This window comes from Calidris pugnax, unplaced genomic scaffold, assembly GCF_001431845.1.
Source record: "Calidris pugnax isolate Ruff unplaced genomic scaffold, ASM143184v1 scaffold27, whole genome shotgun sequence".
NCBI classification, from domain to species: Eukaryota; Metazoa; Chordata; class Aves; order Charadriiformes; family Scolopacidae; genus Calidris; species Calidris pugnax.
Genome location: NW_015090893.1, coordinates 6,285,259 through 6,308,412, shown reverse-complemented (window position 1 = coordinate 6,308,412; position 23,154 = coordinate 6,285,259). Strand labels below are relative to the sequence as shown.

Sequence of the window (23,154 nt, the reverse complement as noted above, 5' to 3'; positions counted from 1 at the left end):
CTTTTTTTCCTTTTTTTTTTTTAAATTCAATTGCTCAGTGATATTTTTGTAAAGACTGACAGCATTAAGTGGGTCCATCAGCTTCCCAAGCCTTTTTAAGCTGAAAACTACGCGCAGAGATACGCACTGATTCCTCCCACTGCTGGAGAGAAAGAGGCTGTGTTATTTTCTCTCTCCTTAAGGCAGGGACATACTTTTTCCAGATATTTCCAAATACTGATTTTTTACTGGACCTAAATACATAGTCCATTACACTCTGCCCAAAAAAGATGAACTGACTTCATCGTCATGAAGTTTTTTTTGAGATGGGGCCTGTATCAGTAATGTAATTTTGGGAGTCTTTAGCACAGCTCTAGCAGAAACGCACAGCTAAAGATTATGAGAAAAAACATGTTTTAGTGTGGGAAATGGGCCTGCAAAACCTAAATCTGGAAGAGGATTTAAGAGCCAGTAACAACATAAAAAGCATAATAGCTTAGTTAATTGACTACATTTTACTTAGAAAATGTTCTTTAAATTCTATTTATATAAAAATGACAAGCACTGAATCATTGCAGGAAAAAAGATTATTCAAAATTGCAAATGTTTGCAATCTTCTTTTGGCAAGTTCAGGCCATAACATCAGCTTTTAATGCAATCCTGTGATATCTTTTTCTTACTCAGAAAATAAAACCCCAAGTTTTTAAATATCATTACTGGGCAAATGAAAATTAGCATTTAAAATGCATTTTTTCTTTTGTCATCATGGAAACGGACCCTTTCCTAAGGTTCAGGGTTTGTGTGCACACATTCAAAGGAAACTAGCTTCTGCTTAATCATGAAATCTAAGAAAACTATAATCCTGTGTATTTCCAATATCTGTAGAAATTTTTCACTACTCTGGCTAAGTGGATCACACTGTCTGTGGATTTTAAGTGTTGTCCAGTAGTCCTTAGAGAAAGAAAGAAGAGATCAGAAAGAACACTTGTACCAAAACAGTAGTAACTTTTTTGCACCATCTGTAATAAATAAAACAAGCAATAAAATAAGTGTAGCTATGTAATTAACACTGAAGTTTCTGGCAAAAACAGACAAGAGTTTAATCTTTTTGTCAGTATAGTTTTGATGACTTGCACCACCTACAAAGAAGCTGTATTACTAATAAAATAATCTAGTGCCAAACAATCAGAGACTCACACTTTCTCTGAGCTGTGGATACATTTTATTCATCACATGAGCGTACTTACCCATGCACAATTATACAAAAACCCTTCCCCAAGCCCAGCTCCTCACTCTACATCTTGGGAATGTTTTAGTATCAGAGACAGTGGCAGAGAAGTGAGATATTTCTACAGCTGCATCCAATGCCCTCCTCATTGCTTTTTGGTTTTTGTACTTCTTTCATGGGGGGCAGACTTTATGGTTTTCGCTGGTATGACAGGAACACTTGTATCAAATATGACAGCATGTTCACAATACTGTTCAAGTCACAGTGAATAAACTATACGATTTCTGATACTATAGCCTTGTTTTTCTTCAGCGATATCTGTTTCTGTGAGCTATCAGGGCTTCTAATTAAATCAAAAAGAGGAATTATATAAAACTACATATAGATATATTCATTTAAATTCTGTATCAACTCATACTCCCATTCCCAACTAGCAGCAGGCTGTATTGTTATTCACCGAGGTTGCAGAAGTGCTCTGGAAGTGCTTCTGCTATGTTTCTGAAATCAGATCAAAATCAGTACTTATTTTTAACATCACTTTGTAAAAGAAGAATAAAAGGAACACAGCTCTTTACAAAACCGAACCATGACAACAGGTCTCCTTTTGCATTATTTATCTGATACAACAAAATGCATTTTAAAAGTTCAGCATATTTAAAATTTTGAACTAGTCCAAGAACATATGAAGATGTTTTCTGTGTTTCCTCAAATGTATGTTTTGTATCCAGCCTTTCACTGCTTCAGCAAGCTCTCAGCAGAAGTACATTGAATAGCTAAAGGGCATCCTGTCCTGCTGTACATCATTATTGAAATAATATTGAATATAATCTCCAGGCTATTAAATTTACTTTTTCATTGAAAACTATGATTCATCTGAATGTGAAAGCAACTTTGCAATGAATACCGTCTGCACTTCTCTGATCAGATGGTTTTGATTGCACTGGCTTGAAGTGCTGCTACCTTGAACTTGGCAGAAAAGGTAGCCTATTTTTCAAGGTACTTATTCTGTCATTCATCCAAAAGTTGGTAAATAGTTAAGATTTATGTATGTGTTTCTGCTTTATTATAGCACCTGCCACTGAAGATCTCAAAGCATTTGTGGACATTAATCAGCTGAGCTTCATGACTATTCAGCCAGTATGTTATTACACAGACTGGTAAACAGAGATGTGAAAACACATCAGACTTCTCAGTAGGGCTATAAGAGATGAGCAGTAGCTTTCTCTTCCTCTTTGCTCCCTAGAACAGGACTTTTCTGTCTGTTGCTTCTTCTCGAGGGGCATGGAAAGCAGCAGTAGTTAAAGGAAGCAGGCTGGTCCCAGTACTCCTGCTAGCAAAGGACACTGAGCACAGAAACATGTCTTTTAACCCAATCATCAGTTACACCACCTGTTCCCTTCCCTTCTGCCCTTTCCTGACGTTGCTGTTGGCACCATCGCCTGGACCTTGCCAGCAAGCTGGAACCAGCTGACCCCTGGAAGTGGCTGTTGAAAGGCTTTTGAAAGATCTGGTTCCTCTGGGCTACAAAATCCTAACATGGTGTGGCAGAAGCCAAGGAGGAGTTACAGGCCACTCTGTTACTCTTTGCAGGCTGGGCATCTCCCACATGTTGCAAATAAAAAAAAAACCAAAACACAAAGTAGGCCAGCTTACTCCCTCATTGATTTTTCTTTATCCAACCTCTCTGCATTTTGCAGTGATCATCTTTTCTTACATGCCAAAGGCTGAAACACTGTTATGTCTGAGCCTAATGTCTAATCAAACTAGCTTTAATCAGTTTAGCTCAAGTACCAGGAGTGGGAAGACGCAGGCTTCACTATAGGCTATGCAATCCCACCAGGACACCCAGGCACACACCAGTCAGATGCCCTGGCCACACGCAGGTGTAATCACACCTCCGACAGCTGTGTCTGCACCTTCACAACAGGAGAGAGCTCCCAGCCTGAGGAATTCATGGATTAAACAGACAAGGCAGAGAAACAAATCAGAAATCACAAACAAAACTGAGCGTGATTATGTGGAGTCCAACAATAATGGTAAAAGCAGAGGATATACGTCCAAAATCAAAGGCTGCTGGCTGCTTTTATTAGTTACGAAAGCTCTGCTTTGGAGAAAGTAGAGGCAGAAAAGAGGAGTGTAAGCTCATAAACTGAGTGTTTGTTCCTCTTCCCTTCAGTGACTCCATGACATGTTAGCATGTCATTCTTGTAAATGTTTCAAATAAAAGTTTTTGAATGATAGTGCTTTGCTATAGTCCCTGCTGTTGGGAACGGCTATACAAACATCTGCCACACACTTCTCAGATAAAATTCAACCAGAGCTTTTGTTTATGTGGTTTGTCCTTAAAACCAGCACTCAGCTGCAACTTTCAGCCATAGCTGCCTTATTAAAAATGAACCTTTTATTTTAAACACAGTACATTTTGTAACAGGAAAATCAATATACAGTAATCCAGGGTACTGCAGACAACAGCTGTAGGACATAATCTGATGACAGAAAGTTGAGAACAGCATTTTGGCAGTTATATGCTCAGCTAATCTTTCACTTTCTGTTTTTAATAGCACCGAGCTATAAAGATCTGAGGTTTCTCCCCACCTGGTCACCTAAAGCTACACAAAATGAAGAAACCAAGAAACCACCGTTTTCAACATTAAAGGCTATTCAATAAAAAATAAATCTGTTATTACTTTTTTTATTTATGGAATAATGTAGGTCTTCCCAGAGCTACAATGAGTTAACAACAGTCTGTGTTCTCACAGCCCTTAGGAAAGATATAGGAAGATACTTAAGCATAAAGAGTGCCTTGAAAAGAAGACTAAATACTTTTCAGGGCCTTCACTTTGGCTGTGGTTAAGGGTGCTCAGTTCTGTTCAAGGCTGGGTTCATAATGCACCTATGCTTAAAAAAGTTATCTAGGTAGAAAAGAGGAAATGAAGCCACAGATGTGCCTGGTACACAGGAGTATAGAACAAACATAAAGATCTTCAATAGAGATTTTGATTTTGATAATCTGTTACCTTTTCTTTATTAACAGAAAGTTTACAATTAGAAACAAACTACTCCATGTATGTTTTTATGCATCATTAAATACTGAATCTATGGATTAACAAGGGATTTTTGGAAGCCACCTATTTTTCCTTAGAAAGTGGGAGATTATTAATTCTCTAAAATGGCATGTGATTCGCTTTGATTACAAAATAAACTCAAATACATTTTCTTGATGAGTGAAAGGCAAAGGGCGCTAGATCATTTTGTACTGAAATTGCTTTTTTTCACCACATCCCACTGAGTATATTTTTCTCAGATAATGAAGCTGGTTTTTTGAAGGTTTCCAATCCAGATTTATGTGGCAAATGCTTTAATTAAGATTGATATATTCCATTTGTTTAGCTTTCAGACTTTGATATGGAAGTTTTAACTTGAACTGCATTGCCCTCTAGCGCTGTGCCGGGGCCAGCCGCCGTGATGTCACTAGCAGAGGCAGCGTGAGCACAGCCAGCCAGTTCATGCAGAGCTGCCTAAATGCTGACAAACCCTTCGTGGAGACGCATGTCAGAGCCGCTAGACAGGGGCATCCTTCCAACAGAACCACAAATGCACAAGGGAAAACAGTAAACCTGTCTTTTATTTCAGGGACGTCATGATCGAAACAGCTACTTTGGAGCTCCAGCCAAGACTTCTGCCTGCTAATTTCTGTTTAAACGCGTTCGTATGAGAAATTAAGCAAGTTTGAAGAGCCAATTATTTCTGACAGGCTTCAGAGGACTTCATGCTGTGCAAGTTTTATGTGCTCATAGCTGACAGCTTGCTGGGGAGATGAGTTCTCAATCTAAAACTGGCCGGGGCTTTGCAGCAACTTCTTGGGTAGAGAGATAACTTTCAACTGAACTCAGACCATCTGCAAGTTGTGCAAGGGATCCAACCAGAACTTGCTATGGAGGATGATTTTTAAGATGAATAACTACCTTGGTGATAAATCCAATTCATCAATACCTGGATATTTGAAAGTGTCTGCACTAAATAATGGCAATGTTTCTGCAAACAGCTCCAATGAGACAGCAAGCAATCTGGATTCACCTGCCTTGGATATCAGTAGGGCGATAATTGTGGGGCTTATCCTAGGTGCCTTTATACTCTTTGCTATTATAGGTAATATCTTGGTAATTCTTTCTGTTGCTTGCAATAGACATTTAAGAATTCCTACAAACTATTTCATAATTAACCTCGCTATAGCAGATTTGTTGCTGAGTTTTACTGTCCTTCCATTCTCTGCTACACTGGAAATCCTTGGCTACTGGGTTTTGGGGAGGATATTTTGTGATATCTGGGCAGCAGTTGATGTGCTATGCTGTACAGCTTCTATTTTAAGTCTATGTGCAATTTCTATAGATAGATACATAGGGGTACGTTATTCTCTCCAGTATCCAACTTTGGTAACAAGAAGAAGGGCAATTTTAGCTCTCCTAGGTGTCTGGGTGCTCTCAATGGTAATTTCTATTGGGCCTCTTTTGGGCTGGAAAGAACCAGCACCCAAGGACGATAAAGAGTGCCGGATCACTGAAGAACCATTCTATGCTTTGTTTTCTTCCTTGGGGTCGTTCTACATTCCTTTAATTGTCATCCTCGTGATGTACTGTCGGGTCTACATAGTGGCAAAAAGGACTACTAAAAACCTGGAAGCTGGGGTTATGAAAGAAATGTCCAACTCCAAGGAGCTGACTTTACGGATTCATTACAGGAACATTCATGAGGACACTTTACACAGCACCAAATCCAAGGCTCACAATCCCAGGAACTCCTTAGCTTTCAAACTTTTTAAATTCTCTAGAGAAAAGAAGGCAGCCAAGACATTGGGAATTGTGGTTGGCATGTTTATCTTGTGCTGGTTACCTTTCTTCATTGTCCTGCCATTAGGTAAGTTGGTAATTAAGGGATTGGGATGGGAAGGGGAGGAAGAGGGTCAGTTGTTTACTACAAAAATATCATAGAAAAAAATCAGATGACTGATAAGTAGATATCATTTTGAGGACTGCAGTGAACGGATGAAAGGAAGGGAAGTGAAAGTAATTTACTTTTGATCTTGGTTTTTTCAAAGAGTCATGCTGAAACTTTGTAAAGTGTGCAGCCGGCAGAAAGTCTGCTCATCAGGTAGTCCTTCTGAGTCGAGGGGCAGATGTCAAATCAGATGACAATATCTTCAGAGTTTATATATTAAATCCCCCTTTGTGGTCTTTGTTTGAATTGAATTATATTTCAGAAACATTTTTATAGGATGCTTTAACAAAAATCCTAGATAAGAACACAAAAAGAGTTTCAGCACTGAAATGTTCTTGTTTTAGTTTACTGTTAAATGTTCAGATTATAATGCAGTAGGTTCTCTGGCATTATGAAGTGTCTTAAATGGAAATGAACCTGATCTAATGATAAGGTGAAAAACTCCCCTGAGCTTTAGGGAGCTAAAAAAGTTCCAGTTCTTAGTTCAAACACCAGTGATCAAATCCCAAAAGCAAACACACGAAGCTCACTGATCCCCACAGAAAGGTTCTCATTGGTTTCACTAAGTCTTATTTCAGGCATCTCAGGAGTTTGCTGTGTGAGCTTTTGGCAGCCACTTTGTTCACTTGCAACTTTAAAATATTCTGAAAGTATTTGATGTAGCTCTTTGTTTGCTTTTTTGATTTGCTCTGTGTTCCCAACTCCTTGTGAAATTTGCTTGTATTGTCTTTAATATTAGCACTACCTCTGAAGTGGAATATCTCAAGACATTGAATTACTAAGCTCTCAAAAATATCTGTCCAAAATCCATTTCTCTGAGACACAGACAATCTGGCAGCCTAAATATGGAAGGAGTTGGAAAAAGAAAAGGGAAAAAAAGCCTTTATTAATGTTCTGTATTCATGTTTACTTAGTTACCCTACCAAAACATTTCTAATTGAGTGGTAAGCGAATATTTTGAGAGACTTGTAGAAAACTAAACTGAGCTCAGCAACCTTGTCCTGGTGAAGTGTTGTATAATTACAATTTCAGTGAATGTGTCATATCGCTTGGACTAGGATCTTTACTACAAGACAATTACTTAAACTATTGCAGGTCAACTTTATAATCTCTAGCTTATTGTATCATAAACTTAAAAATCTTTACAATTCAAGATCTGCATTAAGGTAATGTTAAGGATGTGAAAAATTCCAAACAGAAGGAAAATTGTAAGCAAAGTTTTCTTTGGCTACTGAAGTTTAAGTCGTTGTGCTGGCTCTTAAAGGAAGTTTATAACATAGAGCAAGTTTCCAACTACTGCAAAAATACATAGCTGTGGATAGAAATATATTTTCACTGTATGGTATCAGTAATTGTACTAGATTTATAGCTAGTAGGTCATGATCCCCTGATAAAGTAGATTCTCTCCTTGATTTTGAATTATTGAAGGAACCTTGGAGAAAAAAAAAAGCAAATGTGAATGCAGTAGACCATACCTTTAGCTACTGACACTGTTCAATGAACACAGACGCAGACCAGTCCATTGAAAACATTACGGTCACTGGGTAGAGGCAATGTAAGAAACAAGTTTTTTTGAAAGAGTGTCAGTTTTCCGTTTGAGAAGTTATTTCAAAACTCCTGGTCTTTCCTGGGAGGTTGAATGAGTTGTTGCTTAAGACAGCGGAGTGGAGAGTTTATTGCTTGTCATGATTTTATCTCATATAAATTGTGTCCCTGGCATCAGTGAGGTGACAGACTGAGAGACTTCACCACAGCACACTGTGTCCTGTCAGAGGTGCTGGGTGGTCTGAAGGACTAAACCCACTGCTGTGGGCTCTGACCCAACACAGACTTAGTGCCTGTAACCCCCAACAGACTCACTCCAGCACTGTGAGCACTTGGTGCCCCACGGAGCTGAGGTTCAGAAACAGTTAGTATCGTCTCAGTTAGAAGAGTGAAAAAATCAGCATCGTGGCACTGCAGTATAGACTGCTGGCTCTCCTGTCCTCTAGAAATCCTTTCAGGGGCCCTACTCTTAACTGACAGCCTTTAATCTCAGAAAGGGGGGTAAAAAAAGGTACATATAGTAGCCAATATAATATCCAAATGCATTTAAATAGTAGGTACTTTTCCTTTGTTTTACTGACTAGGAATGGGGCTAGTTTTGTTCCTTGTCCCTGATCTCTTTTTCTAATTTATTCATCACACTCCAGAAACTTGTGCTTTTCATCTCTGTGTATCAGTGCAAAGTTAATTAACGATGCTAGGCATGAATGAAAGCCTTGCTCACTACAACAGGTGGGGAAAAGACCTTTTCCTGACCTGCATAATGCAGCCATTCTTAACTGGAGAAGAGAGGAGAGCAGTGAAGAAAAACTCCTTACAGAGCTTGCCGTGTGCTGCATTCTTCATACCAGAAATCTTCCACTTTTGTCTTAAAGTCACAATATTAAATGAAATGCTATTACAAACCCTTACAAAAAGCACACAATTATATGAAATCAACTTCAGTGATAGGCAAACTGTAGAATCCAAAAGGTACTGATGATTTACAAAACTATCCATAGGTGCCCTGGGCTTCTTTAAGCACACCCCGCTCACTCATCAGTGCAGGACTGCAAACTACAATACCTTTTCTGCTACTGAGTCCAGACTAGCTATTTACCTTCACTATACTGGAAGGACAGGCTTCTTACTTAGCCTGTATTTTTCACACCTTATATTCGCACCATTAACCCAAATCAAACCCTCACAATCACATCTTTACCATTTTATTTTTCCTTTGCTCTGTGTTTTGAACAGTAATGCCATGACTCTGCAGAATGGCACTAGCAGAGCAGCTCTGGATTTCTGAGGATCCAACCACAAAACATTTGACAAGTCAGTAAATGTTATTTCTGCAACACCCCAAAACCATGTTGTAATAAGTCTGCTTATACGTACATGAGTTTCCTTTGTGTTAAAAGCGCTCTCAGCTCTTCTACTAGTTTCTTAGACAAAATTATAATTCTTCTACTCTGGCATTCCAATATAATCTGCAGCTACCCATTTTGATATCCCCGACAAAGGATTATTGCATGCGGTGGCAGATATATACTGAGAACTGATGTGGTGCTGAAAGCAGGGATATTGCTTGAATAAATATTCGACGACAAAGGAAAAGAAATAGTATTAACACTTACAGGCACATTTTTCAAGCAAGAATCAAAAGACTTTGCAGGGAAAGCTCTCTGACAGAGCTCTGTCGACAGCTACGGAGAGGAATTACAGCACTGACACTATGATACACTGAGCATCATGAAACGCTCAGCAAGAAGAATGACCCACAATCTCTTTTTGTAGGATTGAACTGTGCTGCCTTTAGGGTTAAGCACCTGATGATATAGAAAACTGGTATCAAAGAGAATCATGTGAGAAATTTGTTTTTCTTCCAGTAACTACTAGATATTCTTTCCAGATAGCAATGGCGTTATGGAATATCCTTTTTGCACACATTCATAAATGCTCCATGGCTTTGTTGTCTTGCCACTCAAAATTATTTGTGGTACAGCATAAAAAACAAAATGAAGACATCTTTGAGACAACTTCTTATGCCATAAATTCAGTGGCTCAGCTTTGAAGAGCAAATATCTTGCCTCTTTAAAATTAATGTTTCTTTTCTTCCCCCTCATACAAACCTTTCTTAGGCATCAGGACTATATTAAATATGCATTGCTTAAAAATGCTGAGTAAAATAGACGATTTTTATCTAAAAACTAGAGCCCTGCAGAAATAAGGTAACACTCATTAAAACTCCCTCCTTTAAACAAAGGAAAATCCAATTTTATTCCAATACCTTTATTTAAAAAATGAATTCAGAAATGAAGGATCATATGTTTCCCTCTGGCTACTAGGTAAAAATTTTGTCTCATTCCTGTTAATTGAGGTATCAGAATGGGCTTGCCAGTCATCTTCCAGACACACACACACCCTGCAAGGGGAAAATTCACTACTTCCAGTACTCTAACCAAAGCACATTAACTTTAACCTAAGCGTATTGCTTAACTCAGCACAGCATTATTGACTTCCCAGTTCGGAGCCTAACTCCCTCTGCTCCCACAAAACCTGTGATCTTATCCACTGAAGTCAGAAACAAAATTCTTCTAACTTAACGGGCAGTGGGATAAGGTCCCAAGAGACTCATAATGAAGACACAACTCTTCTGACTATCCTTATATATTAAGCTTTTGAAACCTCTCTATAAAATAATTTTTAAAAATCTCATAAAAATATTCTGCATGCTACAGGTCAGGCAATACAAAATTATTCTTAAAATAAAATGTTGTCCAAGTGCAGTATGTAGATTTATGTTACATCAGGCCAACCTCTGCATCTCTGCACCAAGAATACCAAATTAGGCCACTTAGTTTCCCATGGGAAACACTTCAAGGCATTAGGTCCAGTGCGGTCAATGCTACTGGGTTCTGCTTTCTGCGAGGCTTTAGGCCTGGTTTGTCTTTCATCTCATTTGGGCCTTACCCCTCTCTTACCCTCTCTAACTAGCCTAGCCCTCTAGATTTGATGCCCTCAAGTTAATAGTTATACAGAATTTGGACAAATTAATGATATATGTGGCAATCTGACCCTCTGCCCACTGACACGTCAATCTTTGGTACAATGTTCAGTTGCACAGGTGATAGCAGGAATCTCCCCCTCCTATTTTCTAGCTAATTCCTGTAAAACTAAACATCGTAACAGTATTTGTTGACCAGGACAGCACGCTTTGCCACACGTGGAGGACTAGATTATTTCCAGATGATTAATTTTACTACGAAAATATCCTCCCTTAAGCCCTAATTTAAGCCTTTTGGTTTGCAAAGGATGCCAATTATCAGTTATTTACAGACATATTTTTTAGAACAAAGTTTTTTGTTACCAATGCAGATGAAACTGCACAAATTCTGGGATACTTCCTATGTAGACTGTTGATTTGCAGGTTGGAGGAACAGAGGGAAATCTTAAAGTGTACAGTTTTACAAAAACAAATACGTAAAGCAGTAAAAAGAAATCAACTCATGTTGACTATTCAGCCTCAGGGATGGCAGCAACTGTTATCTCAGGTGATCAGAAAGCTCCAAGGAAAAAAAAAAATAAGGACTGAGCCACTGGGCAGCAATAAGAAATCTCAAAAGTATTGAAATCAAAGATAGGAGAAAAGCAATAATTTCAGAGGAAATACTGCTTTCAGCATCCAGCAAGGCAGCAGACACCAGGTCCTTACGCCAACAGCAGATGCAAACACATGTGCTATTTCTCAGGTTGGTAGTCATGATGAAAGCACTGAGTAAAGTTACACGTCCTATGGTCCTAAAGCATTCAGGCGACACCTCAGGATCTCAGCTGCATGTTCTTCAGTATACCTATCTGTGAAATACAGATACGAACTAAAAGTGATAAGTTTTGTAGTATCTTCACTAAATTTCTCCTCCTCGCAAGATTTTGAGCTATTTTGATGGGCTTTCAAGTGGTACCTAGAAACTGAAAAGCAATAACCATCAGTCTCTAAGTAACAAAAGGGAAAAAAATATAATAGAAGTTCATATAATGTCTTTGTATTATTCAATTCCATGCTAGAGTCCTAATATTTACCTACAATGTTCAAGACAGATTGCCTTACTTATAAGTCAGAAGCAAGAAGGGGAGAAAAAGACACCAAAGCATGTGCGTTAATTGAAGATATTTAAGTATAATAAATTAAATGTCTTTTCTAGGCTCCCTTAATCAGCTAATCCTTTGCAAAACAAGCATAAACTTGGCCCATATTCTTTCTAGTTAGAAAACTGCAAAACTCTGTAACACTTTACCTCCCCTGCTTTGCAATTACTTGTAATGTAAGAAGGTGTAGCAAGTCTGGGTTTTAGTGAAAAGATCTGATCCCTACCTGTACTACAACTTCCATCATCAAAGCTTCAAGGGAGGTAAAGTCCTGGTTTTATTTTGGCCATTCTAGATAAGTCTCTATTTTTGGAGCCTTTAAAAGGCTCTCAAATTTGAGCCATTGTGAATGAAGTTAATGCAGGTCTCATAGAAGTGATTTGTTCATCTGAAATATGAGGCACGCTTTATCAGAGATAGATAGTATGGATGATAAGAAATTGTGAATTTTAATTAGGATAAGAAAACATTTCTCAGCCTATGAGAAATAACCTTTTCTCACATATATATATAATATATATATGAGACATTTTATAAATAACCTCAATAACCTTTCTCAGCCTATGAGATGGCACGGAAAATGTTTTTTTAGGTTTTGCTCTTACTCATGAACATATCCATAGAGGAACTTCATGGTCAGATTCTGCATTTGTGTATGTCTGCTACTTTCATTTGCCTGCTTAAGAGCTTGTCTACACAGGACCAGGCCTTAGGTTGACAGGAGTTACTGACCTTGGTTAACACCAATAATGTATTGGTTTCCAGACGTTTATTAACAAACGTCCCTGTTTGAATGGGATGGAGAAATGAGTAAAAACGCTTTTTCCCTGTGAGGACAGTTAGGGGATATTTCTCTGTGTGACTTCCCTGACTCAACTGGAAAACACATAAAAGAAAGACTCAAGGGCTGAGGACTGGTTGAATGATATCTTAATCATCCCTCACAAGCGTTTGCTCACTGTAGGGTCAAAAGGTCCCACCAAAGAGAATCCCGTAACTGCTACAGGTAGTCAGTTCTAGGACATAAATTCTTCACAACCAGGACACTTTTCTTAATAGCTGGCCTAGATCTTTGGACATATACATAACATACCTATTAATACAATGAAGAATGAGAACTACTTGCAACAGCATTTTATTTGTATTTCTATTTCTCCAACATTATCTCGTGCTGTATCATTGTCTAGTTAGTTATTCCTCATTTGATATTTCTCCCTCCTCAACAGCAAAGTGGTCTCCTCCAAAACATACACACAAGTTAGCCACAAACACAGGAGGGCAGCTCTGCACTATGTTGGTGACTGTGGGGTTGCAGTGATTCCCATGGTGTCCCCCAGCCTGGCAGCCCAGGCACAGTTGGAATATACAGCCCAAGGCATCCTACAGAGACAACAACATGCTCGAAAACCACAATCAAACACTAGCCATCATTACTTGTTTGTAGTAGTTGTAATTTAACCATCTTTCCTTTCATTTTCTTTATTGAATTTTATTCTGTCGATTTTGGATGCTTTTCCTATTTCTTAATATCTTTTTTCACTGTTATCCTAACCCTCTCCTCCAGAAGGCCTGCAGTCCCTCCCGGCTTGATCAGCTCTTAATTTTATAACCATACTCTATTTCATCCTCTACTGTTTGTAAACTGTGGGTTTTTTTCTATGTTAAATAAGTCCAGGGGAATGTAAACAAACACTGAATGCTGGAAGGAAAGAAATCAGGAGCTTTAGAAATCCAATTAGCTTTAAAACCTTGGCATGCTGACTTGGCTAAGCATGTGGTAAAAAGGACCACAGAAAGCTTAAATAAAAGACGAACACATCCTTTCCGCATTCTCTAAGCTCATACTCGTAACAACTCTGGTCAGAGGCAGCTTATTACTTTTACAGGGACAATTTTACTAGCTATGCACATGTAACATTTGAGCTTTCCCTGTTCATTTGGAAGTGGCCATAACTCAGCCATAAGCAGCTACCAGCAGTTACAGCTGCAGCAGGAATTACAGCCTGAACTGCAAAAGAGAAGCGGAGGTTCCCAGCCAGGCCATCAGCAGCCATCTACTGCCCAGCTCTGGGAAAGCCTCTCACTGATCATATTACAAACTTGATCAAGTCACTTTTCATAGGAAGGCTGAGTTCCATCATAAAAAAAATTTCTTGCAAAACAATATTCTTTTTTGCAAAAGTTGTCTTCTCAAGAACAGATTGAGAGACAGGGTTTGATATTCTTGAAGCTTCCTGTTTTTCATGTTTCAGAACTCATTTGTTATCATTTTGTATTTTGCAATGCTTTTCATAACCACAACGATTTTTAAAACGTTGGAATTTTGTCTTGTGTGGAATTTTGAAAAGTGCAGCTTTAACTCCAGTCAGAATGACTCCCTCCAGTCTGCACCAAAATGGAATACTTCTCTCCTCTGAATGAAGGAGGATATGTTTGCCTTCCAAGGCTACCTTAACTATTTAAATTTGACCAGACTCTATAACAAAACTTCCGAATACTTATTACCAATTCTCTAACTACTTCTATCTTATGGTATTCTAACAGGAAGGTGATTTTCTCCAGAATGCCCCCACTCAGTGTTTCAATTTTGAAACACTTCATTTTCTACTTGTTACAAATAAATACAAGTAGCTTCCAGTTTTAAGGCTTTTCTTTAATCTTAAAACTATGACAGAAACCTGTGCAGTGAAGCTCTCCTTCTACCCCATTATAATTTCACAATGTATTTTATTGTAGCTAGTTTGCTATTACTGGAATAACAACTGACACACAGTGAAATACTTAACTCCAGACCAGAGTTAAGTTTCAATAAAAACAAATGTTGTACTTGTTCCAGTAAACAGGAGCATACACTCACCCTGCGTTGGCTCTCATCTAAGCAAAACTGGATTTAGAAGATTTTGAAATGCGATTCTTTGTAACACACAGAAAACATAGCACCTGATAACCCAAAACTTACCCATAGAGACTTTTTCTCTTTAAATCCATGAAATTCACAGTGCTCTTACCCAACTATTATCTAATCCAAGTATCAAATAATGATGATTCTGATGATTCATCAGTAATTGTGATGATTCTATGAGTAACTGATGGTTCTATGAGTAATTTAGATACTTAATTGATATCAAATACACCAGTTATTAAAAATGTATGTTTAATAGAAAGTCAATTATCACAACATAAGGTTTTAGAAAACAGATTAGCAGATGGAGTTAAAAACTAAACAAAGCATAAGGAGAGCAGAAATAAATATTTAACAATTGAAAAGGAAGAAAGGAAATAAGTAACTGGAAAGGGAACATGCCTGGACAGAAAAAGAAAAAGCCTCTGCCTTTAAAAGAGAAGGCAGACAGTAAAGACAATGTGGTTTATTTCAGAGTAAAAAATCATTAACAGTTTAACATTTTCCTCCCACTGGGTACAAATAATAAATGCATGGCATTTCTGGAAATACACACACACACACAGAATGACCTCTCCCATGAAGATGACTCACAAACATTAACATAGGATGTAAAACTATCCAAAAGCCTCTGTCAGATGCAAGCTGCAGTATAGTGGGGTGTATAACAGGAATTAAACCAGTAGATGTAGTGAAGTGATTATGAGCTTTTACTCAACACTCATTAGACTGAGTCTGGAGTACTGCATCGATGCGGGGGAAGACAACAATAAACCAGAGTCCACTGGAGGCAACCAAAATGATCCCGAGGCTGGAGGACACTGTGTGAGGAGAGGGTGAAGGAATGGGGCTTCTTCAGCCTGGAGAAGGGAAGGCTTCACAGGACCTAATGCAATGTTGACCCTACTTTGAGCAGGAGGTTGGAGGCAAGAGACCTCGTAACATCCCTTCCCACTGCAGTTCTGTACTACTGTTAAGTTCTTGGCTTTCAGTCCCATCACGTACAAATATATATATATATATTCCTTGCATGAAGGACAAAGGGAGGAAATACAACCACACAGTGGAACCCAGTGATATTTCACAAATTACTCTCATCACAAACTACTGTTGGTCAGAGTAGTTTATGCCCCTGTGTTGCTGGAACTAGCACACAAAGCAGAATGGCACAGAGATATCAAAGTAGTTTCAAAAGTTTTAGCTCATAAATTTTATCCTACACGTTGTTTTTCAGATTTAAACTCCAGCTAATCACTGTAGTATCTGATCACCTTGTATTTGCACACAACTCGAGTAGCAAGTTTTCTCCCTTCTCCTGGAAGTAGTTTGGGGGGTTTTGTCTGGTTGGTTGGTTGCACTGGCAGGTCTAATTTTGATGCTAAATTCTTTCTTCCATAAAGTGGAAGTGGAAACTCAAACATGTCCTGTGTATTTCACTTTTGTCAAGAAGCTCGCCAACTATTACATTAAGGAACCTTAAATAGAAGGTCTTAACTTTCCCATCCTCCTTTCTCTATGAATACAGTGGCCAGTTGTGAGAGGTAGCAAAGGAGCAGATATTTAGATGGAAGAAAAATAACAGAGTAGGAAGGAGCATGAGAGAGCAGAGCGTGTGTGTGTGTTTCTCCTCTGCAGAGGGCTACATCAAAATCTGTGTCAGTGAAGAGTTTTCCTTAATTAAGAATATTGGGATTAAGCCAGTCCAGCAGATTTTCCTGCTGCTCACCCTGCTATTTTAAGGACTCTTCCAAAGTCCACTGAAGTCCTTATGAGCTTTTACAAAGACTTCCAGAGACTCCCACTGACTCCAGGGGACTCTGAATTTTAATATCTCAGTTCTGGCCAGATATTCTGTAGAATATATTAAGAGAATTAATACGGCAAATTGTTTCCCACAATGTTTCCTAATTTCATTGAGGGTGTACTCATTACTTACTTTCTGTGTAATAAAGCATTCATTATAAAGAACCAGTCAAACCCTGAATGAAATTAGCTTTTACTAAATAAAATACTTCTTAATTCCTTTTCATGATATTTGCTGTTGCTCAGCCTATTTCCAAACTGAATAGCTCTATGAAGTCTGGTTAAACTAATGGTCAAAAACCAATCAAAACTGATCAAGTTGATTGAGTTTCTGAAATATTTCCTGTTCTCCATTTGTGCTGGACACCGGCTTTGCAAAAACTTCATTGGTGTCAATGGTGCAATTAGAGGTAAGATTGCGGTGCTATGTTTAATAAATCACAGGGTTTAGTGCAGAAGAATAAAAGAAAATAGAAAATACACATTCGTGTAGAGTGAAGCTGTTAAACATGAAGCATCAGAAGATCAGTTTAAGTAGGGAAGTCAGTCTGGCTACCTCCATCATAAATAAATCACTGAGGAGATAATCATACACCAAATTTTCCAGCCATTTTGAAAAGCAATCTAAATCAGTACAGGGAAATATCTAATCTGTTTATCAGACTGTGATGGCAAAGTAGTTGGAGATTAGGGGAGGAAATATTAGTCTGATGTTAGAGAGTATGTCTAGTAGGCTTAGCTTTATCATTTTATCAAGGTACCGAAATAGCCTGCAGTTGTTTGCCCTGACAGGTTAATTATGAGGTAAAGCATGTGTGCAGCTAAATAAAAGGTATTGTTGTTAATTCCAAGAACAAGGTAGGGAAAAGGGTAACGTTAAAAATATACAAGCTAGTCAAAATATTTTTCATATCTTTATATGGTGAAAGGCAGTGCAGATTTGCATAATAGTCACAAAATTAAACTATATTTAGAAGTACATGGCATGTGTAGCAACATCTATCTAAACCACCTTCTGGATACTAAAGAGCAGCTTTTCTTCTCTCTCTGTAGAAAACTCAGTCTGGGATTCTACCCAGTGAGGAAGGAGAGATTGAACACAAAAAGTCAGAAACTTTCCAAAGCCCTGAAGAGAATAAGTGCCCAAATAAGTATCTGTCTCCAACATTCCATTTTTCTAAAAGTTAATCCTCAGCCTAAATAATGGACATATTTACCAAAGGGATCTAAGACTACAGTGTTAGTGGGATTCCAGTACTGCAAATGTAGAACTCTGCTGGGGTGCCAAAACTTAAGCCGTAAAGTTTTCCTTCTGAACACAATTATATTCTGTGGAGTTAATCAGAGAAAGTAGGACTAGAAGGAATGTGAAGAGGTCATTTGTGGCATCCTCAAAATCAAAGGCTGTATTAGCTACACATAAATCAGTAGATGTGTGTCTACTCTATTTTTAAGAGTCTCCAGGGCTGGACTTGTTACACCATTCTTAGGCAGTATGTTCCAGAATTTTCCTATCTTGGAAGTCAGAAAGTGTTTCCTATTCCATAATCTCAGTTTGTCTTGCTGCAGTTCAAATCACTGTGTTTCATATATTTGCCACTGTGGACATGGATAAAAATTTAATTTCTTTTTCCTGTCTCTCCTCAGTCCTTTTTCCTTCGCCATGATGAAAGTTGTATTACAAAACTATTACATTTCAGAGCATCTGTAGCTTTTGCTGGTGGAGGATCCCTTCATTAGCCATGGATCCCTTCATAGGTAGAGTTTTATTATGATCATGTTGTCAGCGCATATAGCCTCCGCAGGACCAGCGATGTTATCTGGTCACATGCATCAACCAGTTTCTGTTAATCTCCGGAAATAGTCTTGAATCCTGCTTTTTCTTGGGTGGTGGCAAAGGCAGCAGGACCCACCAAACACACTATTTGAATGTGCTGTACTACCCACTGTGAGTTCTAGTGGTTAAAAGAGTCATGCCAGGTCTCATGCTTTTCTTCACGGTAAAACAGAAACTTTCTTACTGGTGAAAATAGTTTAGCACATGACCTTCAGCTGGTTGCTTTTACCTCCCCCAGCTCAAATTGCCCTCTGGTAAAATGAGGAGGATGGCACGGAGTCAGGATGACTGACAGATGAAAAGTGCTATCCGAGAGCAAATGAGTCATGCTCCTGTATATGAACTTATTCTCACTGGGACTGCAGTGACCTCTTTTAATGTTAGGGCCTTCTTGGAGTATCATCTACCACTTGCTTTTTGAAAAAAACTAGCAAGTAATAACAAATACAATTCACTATTTTCTCTCTATATAGACAGAAATTAATTGAGGAAGTCCATCTCCCTTCAGAGCAGTTGCACATATGTATATTAGGAAGGGTAGAGGAGTTCAGAAGAATTCTATCCAGTTTTAATACATCTGAAATAAGAGCAATTAATACACTAGTCTATAAATCAATTGCTTATTCATCAAATTAATATTCCTTGTTCAGAAAAGCATACTTCTTTGCCCTATTATGAAAACTAAATTCTACTAGTTTGTGTATAATTTGAGAGTCAAGCAACACTTGCATTGTGCTGTTTGCAGAACCAGGAAAAAGTGGAGAATGAAGTAGTGTTTAATGATCAGTGTTTTCATTATCTCCTTGACAGTTATTCCTGAATTTCTTAGTTTTAATTTCTTTATTTTTAAACCACACCGCCACATAGCTTTCCAAATGGATCTATTTCCAGATTTTCTATTAATGACTCAGCTAGGGTCATGATAGCTTTTAAATGATTGATTGGGACTTAGTGAGTTTTCTAGAATCAGGCCTGAACACAAGGTGCCTCCATCAATCAGGGTTGCAATGAGGAAATTCTCTGCTCTTTTGTGTTACTGCCCTTTAATATAAAAGAGCTTTGAAAATGTTTGCTGCAGCTGCTGAAAATGGCCTGCTGTCATTTTTTTCAAATGGCATTTGAAAAATAGATTATCATGAAAGATAAGCATAAGCTCCTTACCTTTTTTAAGGAACACATATTCTTGGAGCAGTTTGCAAAGATTAGCCATTTTTCACCACTCAGGTTTTCACCTTTTTCCCTACTTTGTCTCTTAGTCTATACTGTATGTAGTTATAGTCAGTTAATGTGCAATATAGATTATACAAGTACAACTAGTTTATCTGCATTAGTTCCTAATTTTCTTCTCTATGGCTTAGGTAATTTTATTTGTCCTTAGAGAATTTCAGAAAATTTGTCAGTAAAGTTCCTTAATATTTTTTTTTATTTTACTGAAAACTACACCATAGAGTTTCTCTGTCCATATTAAACCTGCCTAAAAATATTTAAATTTGACACAGGAATGCCCTGTAGATTTTTAATTGTTATAGTATGGGAGGCATACTAACTGATCTGGAAAAATTCACCACTGCTCAGTCAACATTCACACATAAGAAAAAATGGGTGCTTTTTAGCCACTTCACAAAGTTTACTGGGTTTTAATCATTTATATTTTACAGGAGTCCCAGAAATCAATTTAAGAAATTTATCAGTATGAGCTCCAAAATGTTCCTTGTACACAATCATGCTTTGTACTTGTTCTGTAAAGTCACAACGCTTCTCCTTTCTCTAAACTGAAGGGGAAAATATTAGCAATTATTATTTACAAAATGAATTCTGAAAAGGTTTGCAACTGTGCATGTGGGAAATTTTGGAACATCTTCCTCATCTTGACTGCAGTTATAAGCTTAGATCAACTTTTCCTAAAGCTTTACAAGAATTTGACACCTATTTAATGGCTTATTCCATAGAATCACTGAATCTTTCATCAAAGAGTATTTAACACTCACAAGACACAGTTTTAAGTATTTGCATTGATTTGATTTATCTGTTGGATATCTCATGAGGGCAGCTGATGCATAACGAATGACACGCTTTTACCTCCCTTTGGCTTTCTTGTGAGCTAAGGAGACTCAGACCCGTATACTCAGCACGAGGCCAGCACTATCATCTAGATAAAAAGTGGTATCTGCTGTGGCATGTAAGAGCTATTTACCCAAGAAGCTAGGAAGTGCTTTTGCATAGTTTCAAGGCCCAAGCCATGGCCTCTACATTGCTATGGGATGGGAAATATGCCTAGAATCATATCCCTCCCCACTAAGGCATCCTGACAGTCACAACTGACTCAGCTGCTTTCACAGCCCAGGGAGCCTGAAACCACTCCAATGTAAAAGGTCACTCTTCTCAGAGATGTGACATTCAGACTTGAGTGTCACCTTCCATTTGTAAATCTCTTCAAATCTAACTCCAGTTCTTGACATAAGAATTATCTCCTGAATCCCCGCTCTTTGATTACTTGAGCCAGACACAAGGTGTTTTCCCAGCTGGATAACTGTTGAATGCCTGCTTTGCTTTAAAAATGTCAAACATTCTTTTATAAAGCCCCATTTGCTAAATTTAGCTGATCAATCGCATGTTTTTAATACTAAAAGCACATTAAATAGATTTCCCAGTAGAAGTTTTTCATTTGGGCAGCCTCTTTAGGGAAATTATTTGGTTGCGAACAGAAGAGAAAGTATTCATAAAATAACCTCTTTGTTTGGGTTGCACCATTTTTATGAATGCCTGAGATATGGGAAGTACCACAATTAACTTCAGATTTCAAGAGGTTTGTACTATCATAATAACATAAATAAATGGGGTGATGTTCAGGAGCTGCCAGAGAATGTATTAAAAGTTCTAAGGTTTGTCCGGACACAGTCCTTCAGAGAAGCCTGTGAACAGTTGGATCTTTTTCTGCAAAAATGACATTCAAAAGCTCTTTGAAGAAGGCACAGCTTTATTCCCTGTGAGCATTGTGCAGCAGCTTGGACAATGGAGGTTTGATCTTTCAATAGATGTTAGTGCAATGGATGGGTACATATAAACAAAAAGACTAGGTTTAGTTTTTTAAATCTCCATTATTTATGTGATCCTTTAGCTTTCAAATGGTGGAAAGCATTTCCTTATGAGCTTTAAAAATAACAAAAATAACATTTTATTACTAAAAGACCAAAAATGAAAGCGATATGCATTTAAGATTTTTCATAAACAAATTCTAACAGTGATCTGATGGGACATTTACGTTTCCTAACAGCAGGCAACCAATTATCTCAGATATTGTCTCTGCTTGTTTCATTTGGACAGGATCTCTGTTTTCAGCTCTGAAGCCCCCTGAAACGATCTTCAAGGTGATTTTTTGGCTTGGCTACTTTAACAGCTGCTTGAATCCAATCATCTACCCATGCTCAAGCAAGGAGTTCAAGAGGGCTTTTATACAGATCCTAAAATGCCAATGCCACCGTCGAAAGCAGTTGGGCTGGTGGGCCTACAGCTACAGAAACTGGAATCGGTGCTCCTTTGAACACCCTAGGAAAGACTCTTTGGAAGACAGCGGGAGTTTCCTCAGTGGCAGTCAGAGGACATTATTTTCAGCATCTCCCAGCCCTGGCTACCTGAGCAAAATCAGTCACCCACATATGGAGATGTGCACATTCCAAGAATGGAAAAACTCCAGCTCTTTCCTGAGCCCCTTACAGGAAGGCAGCAGACAAAAGGACCCATGCCAGTTCTTTACCTTCAATCTCATAACAGAGCGCAATGGACACGTTCCTGCTGGCAGCCAAGCTTCCAGCAATGAGGACCATGAAACCATCTGTGACACACTGAATGGCAAAACTGACTGTAGAGCAAACATGATGCTGGAATGAACAGATTCTGAATGATCTGCTCTTTTTGTACGCTAACCCGTTTACTGTTTAGCCCAGGTGAAGAAATGGACCTTTGCACAGTTTCTCAGTATAGCACTATAAGGAAGCCAGTATGAAACAGGCAGATTTATATCACAAGAGCAGCAAAGTGTAGGGGCTAACCATATTCCAGTCAAGTGCCAGAGAGGCTACTGAAGTAAGACCTGAATGCAGGGAAGGACCCGCATAAACCCAGGGAAGTGCACATCTAATTATTTAGCTGTTGTGGAAGTGCTGTGGAACAGCCAAACACGTATGTATATAGAAAGAATGTATAAATATGGGGGTGGGCAGGGGAAATACGTATGAATGTATGTGTGTACCTGTATGCTAGCTGTATGTATGGATGCCTGGGAGCGGAAGTGAGCAATGCAGTGTTATTTGTACCTCTCCAGGGTACTACTTGCCGCTGATTTTGCCTGTAAATTCTTACTGTCGTTGTACTTCACTGTACATTAGCACTTTAGAAATGGAAAACAATGTCAAAGATTAAAGTAATTTCTCAACAATTTAGATACTTGTACCTATTACTATAGGACTGGAATTCAGCCAAGTTCCCTCATCACAATTTTCACTTCAAAATAAAACACTCATAGCAGTTAAGTTTGCAATTGTAACTCTTAGGATGCTCTTGAATCTCTCTGCAGCTGCTTCCCTCCCATGATTCCCTTACCATCAACATATGTAACTCCTCTGTCCTTCACCATGCTCTTCTTTGAAAGTTTGAAAATACCAGCAATGATGAGAGCTCACCATCTACATTTCAGCACATTAGTAAGTATCCTGTAAACATACAGGCTACCAGAGGATC

General features: G+C 38.4%; 1 protein-coding gene across 2 annotated transcripts in view; it reads left to right on the top strand.

Annotated features, from left to right (window-relative positions):
- Positions 1-22,841, top strand: part of ADRA1B (adrenoceptor alpha 1B) — a 31,877-nt gene extending 9,036 nt beyond the window's left edge. The window contains exons 2-3 of one of the 2 annotated variants that reach the window (XM_014947804.1): positions 4,841-6,121; positions 21,742-22,841. In XM_014947804.1, the coding sequence (XP_014803290.1) occupies positions 5,149-6,121; positions 21,742-22,304 (1,536 nt within the window). In that variant the 5' untranslated portion in view covers positions 4,841-5,148 and the 3' untranslated portion in view covers positions 22,305-22,841. Of the gene's footprint in view, positions 1-4,747; positions 6,122-21,741 lie in introns of those variants that run through there. The other variant, XM_014947803.1, reaches the window with a different exon arrangement.
- The last annotated feature ends 313 nt before the right edge of the window (positions 22,842-23,154 follow it).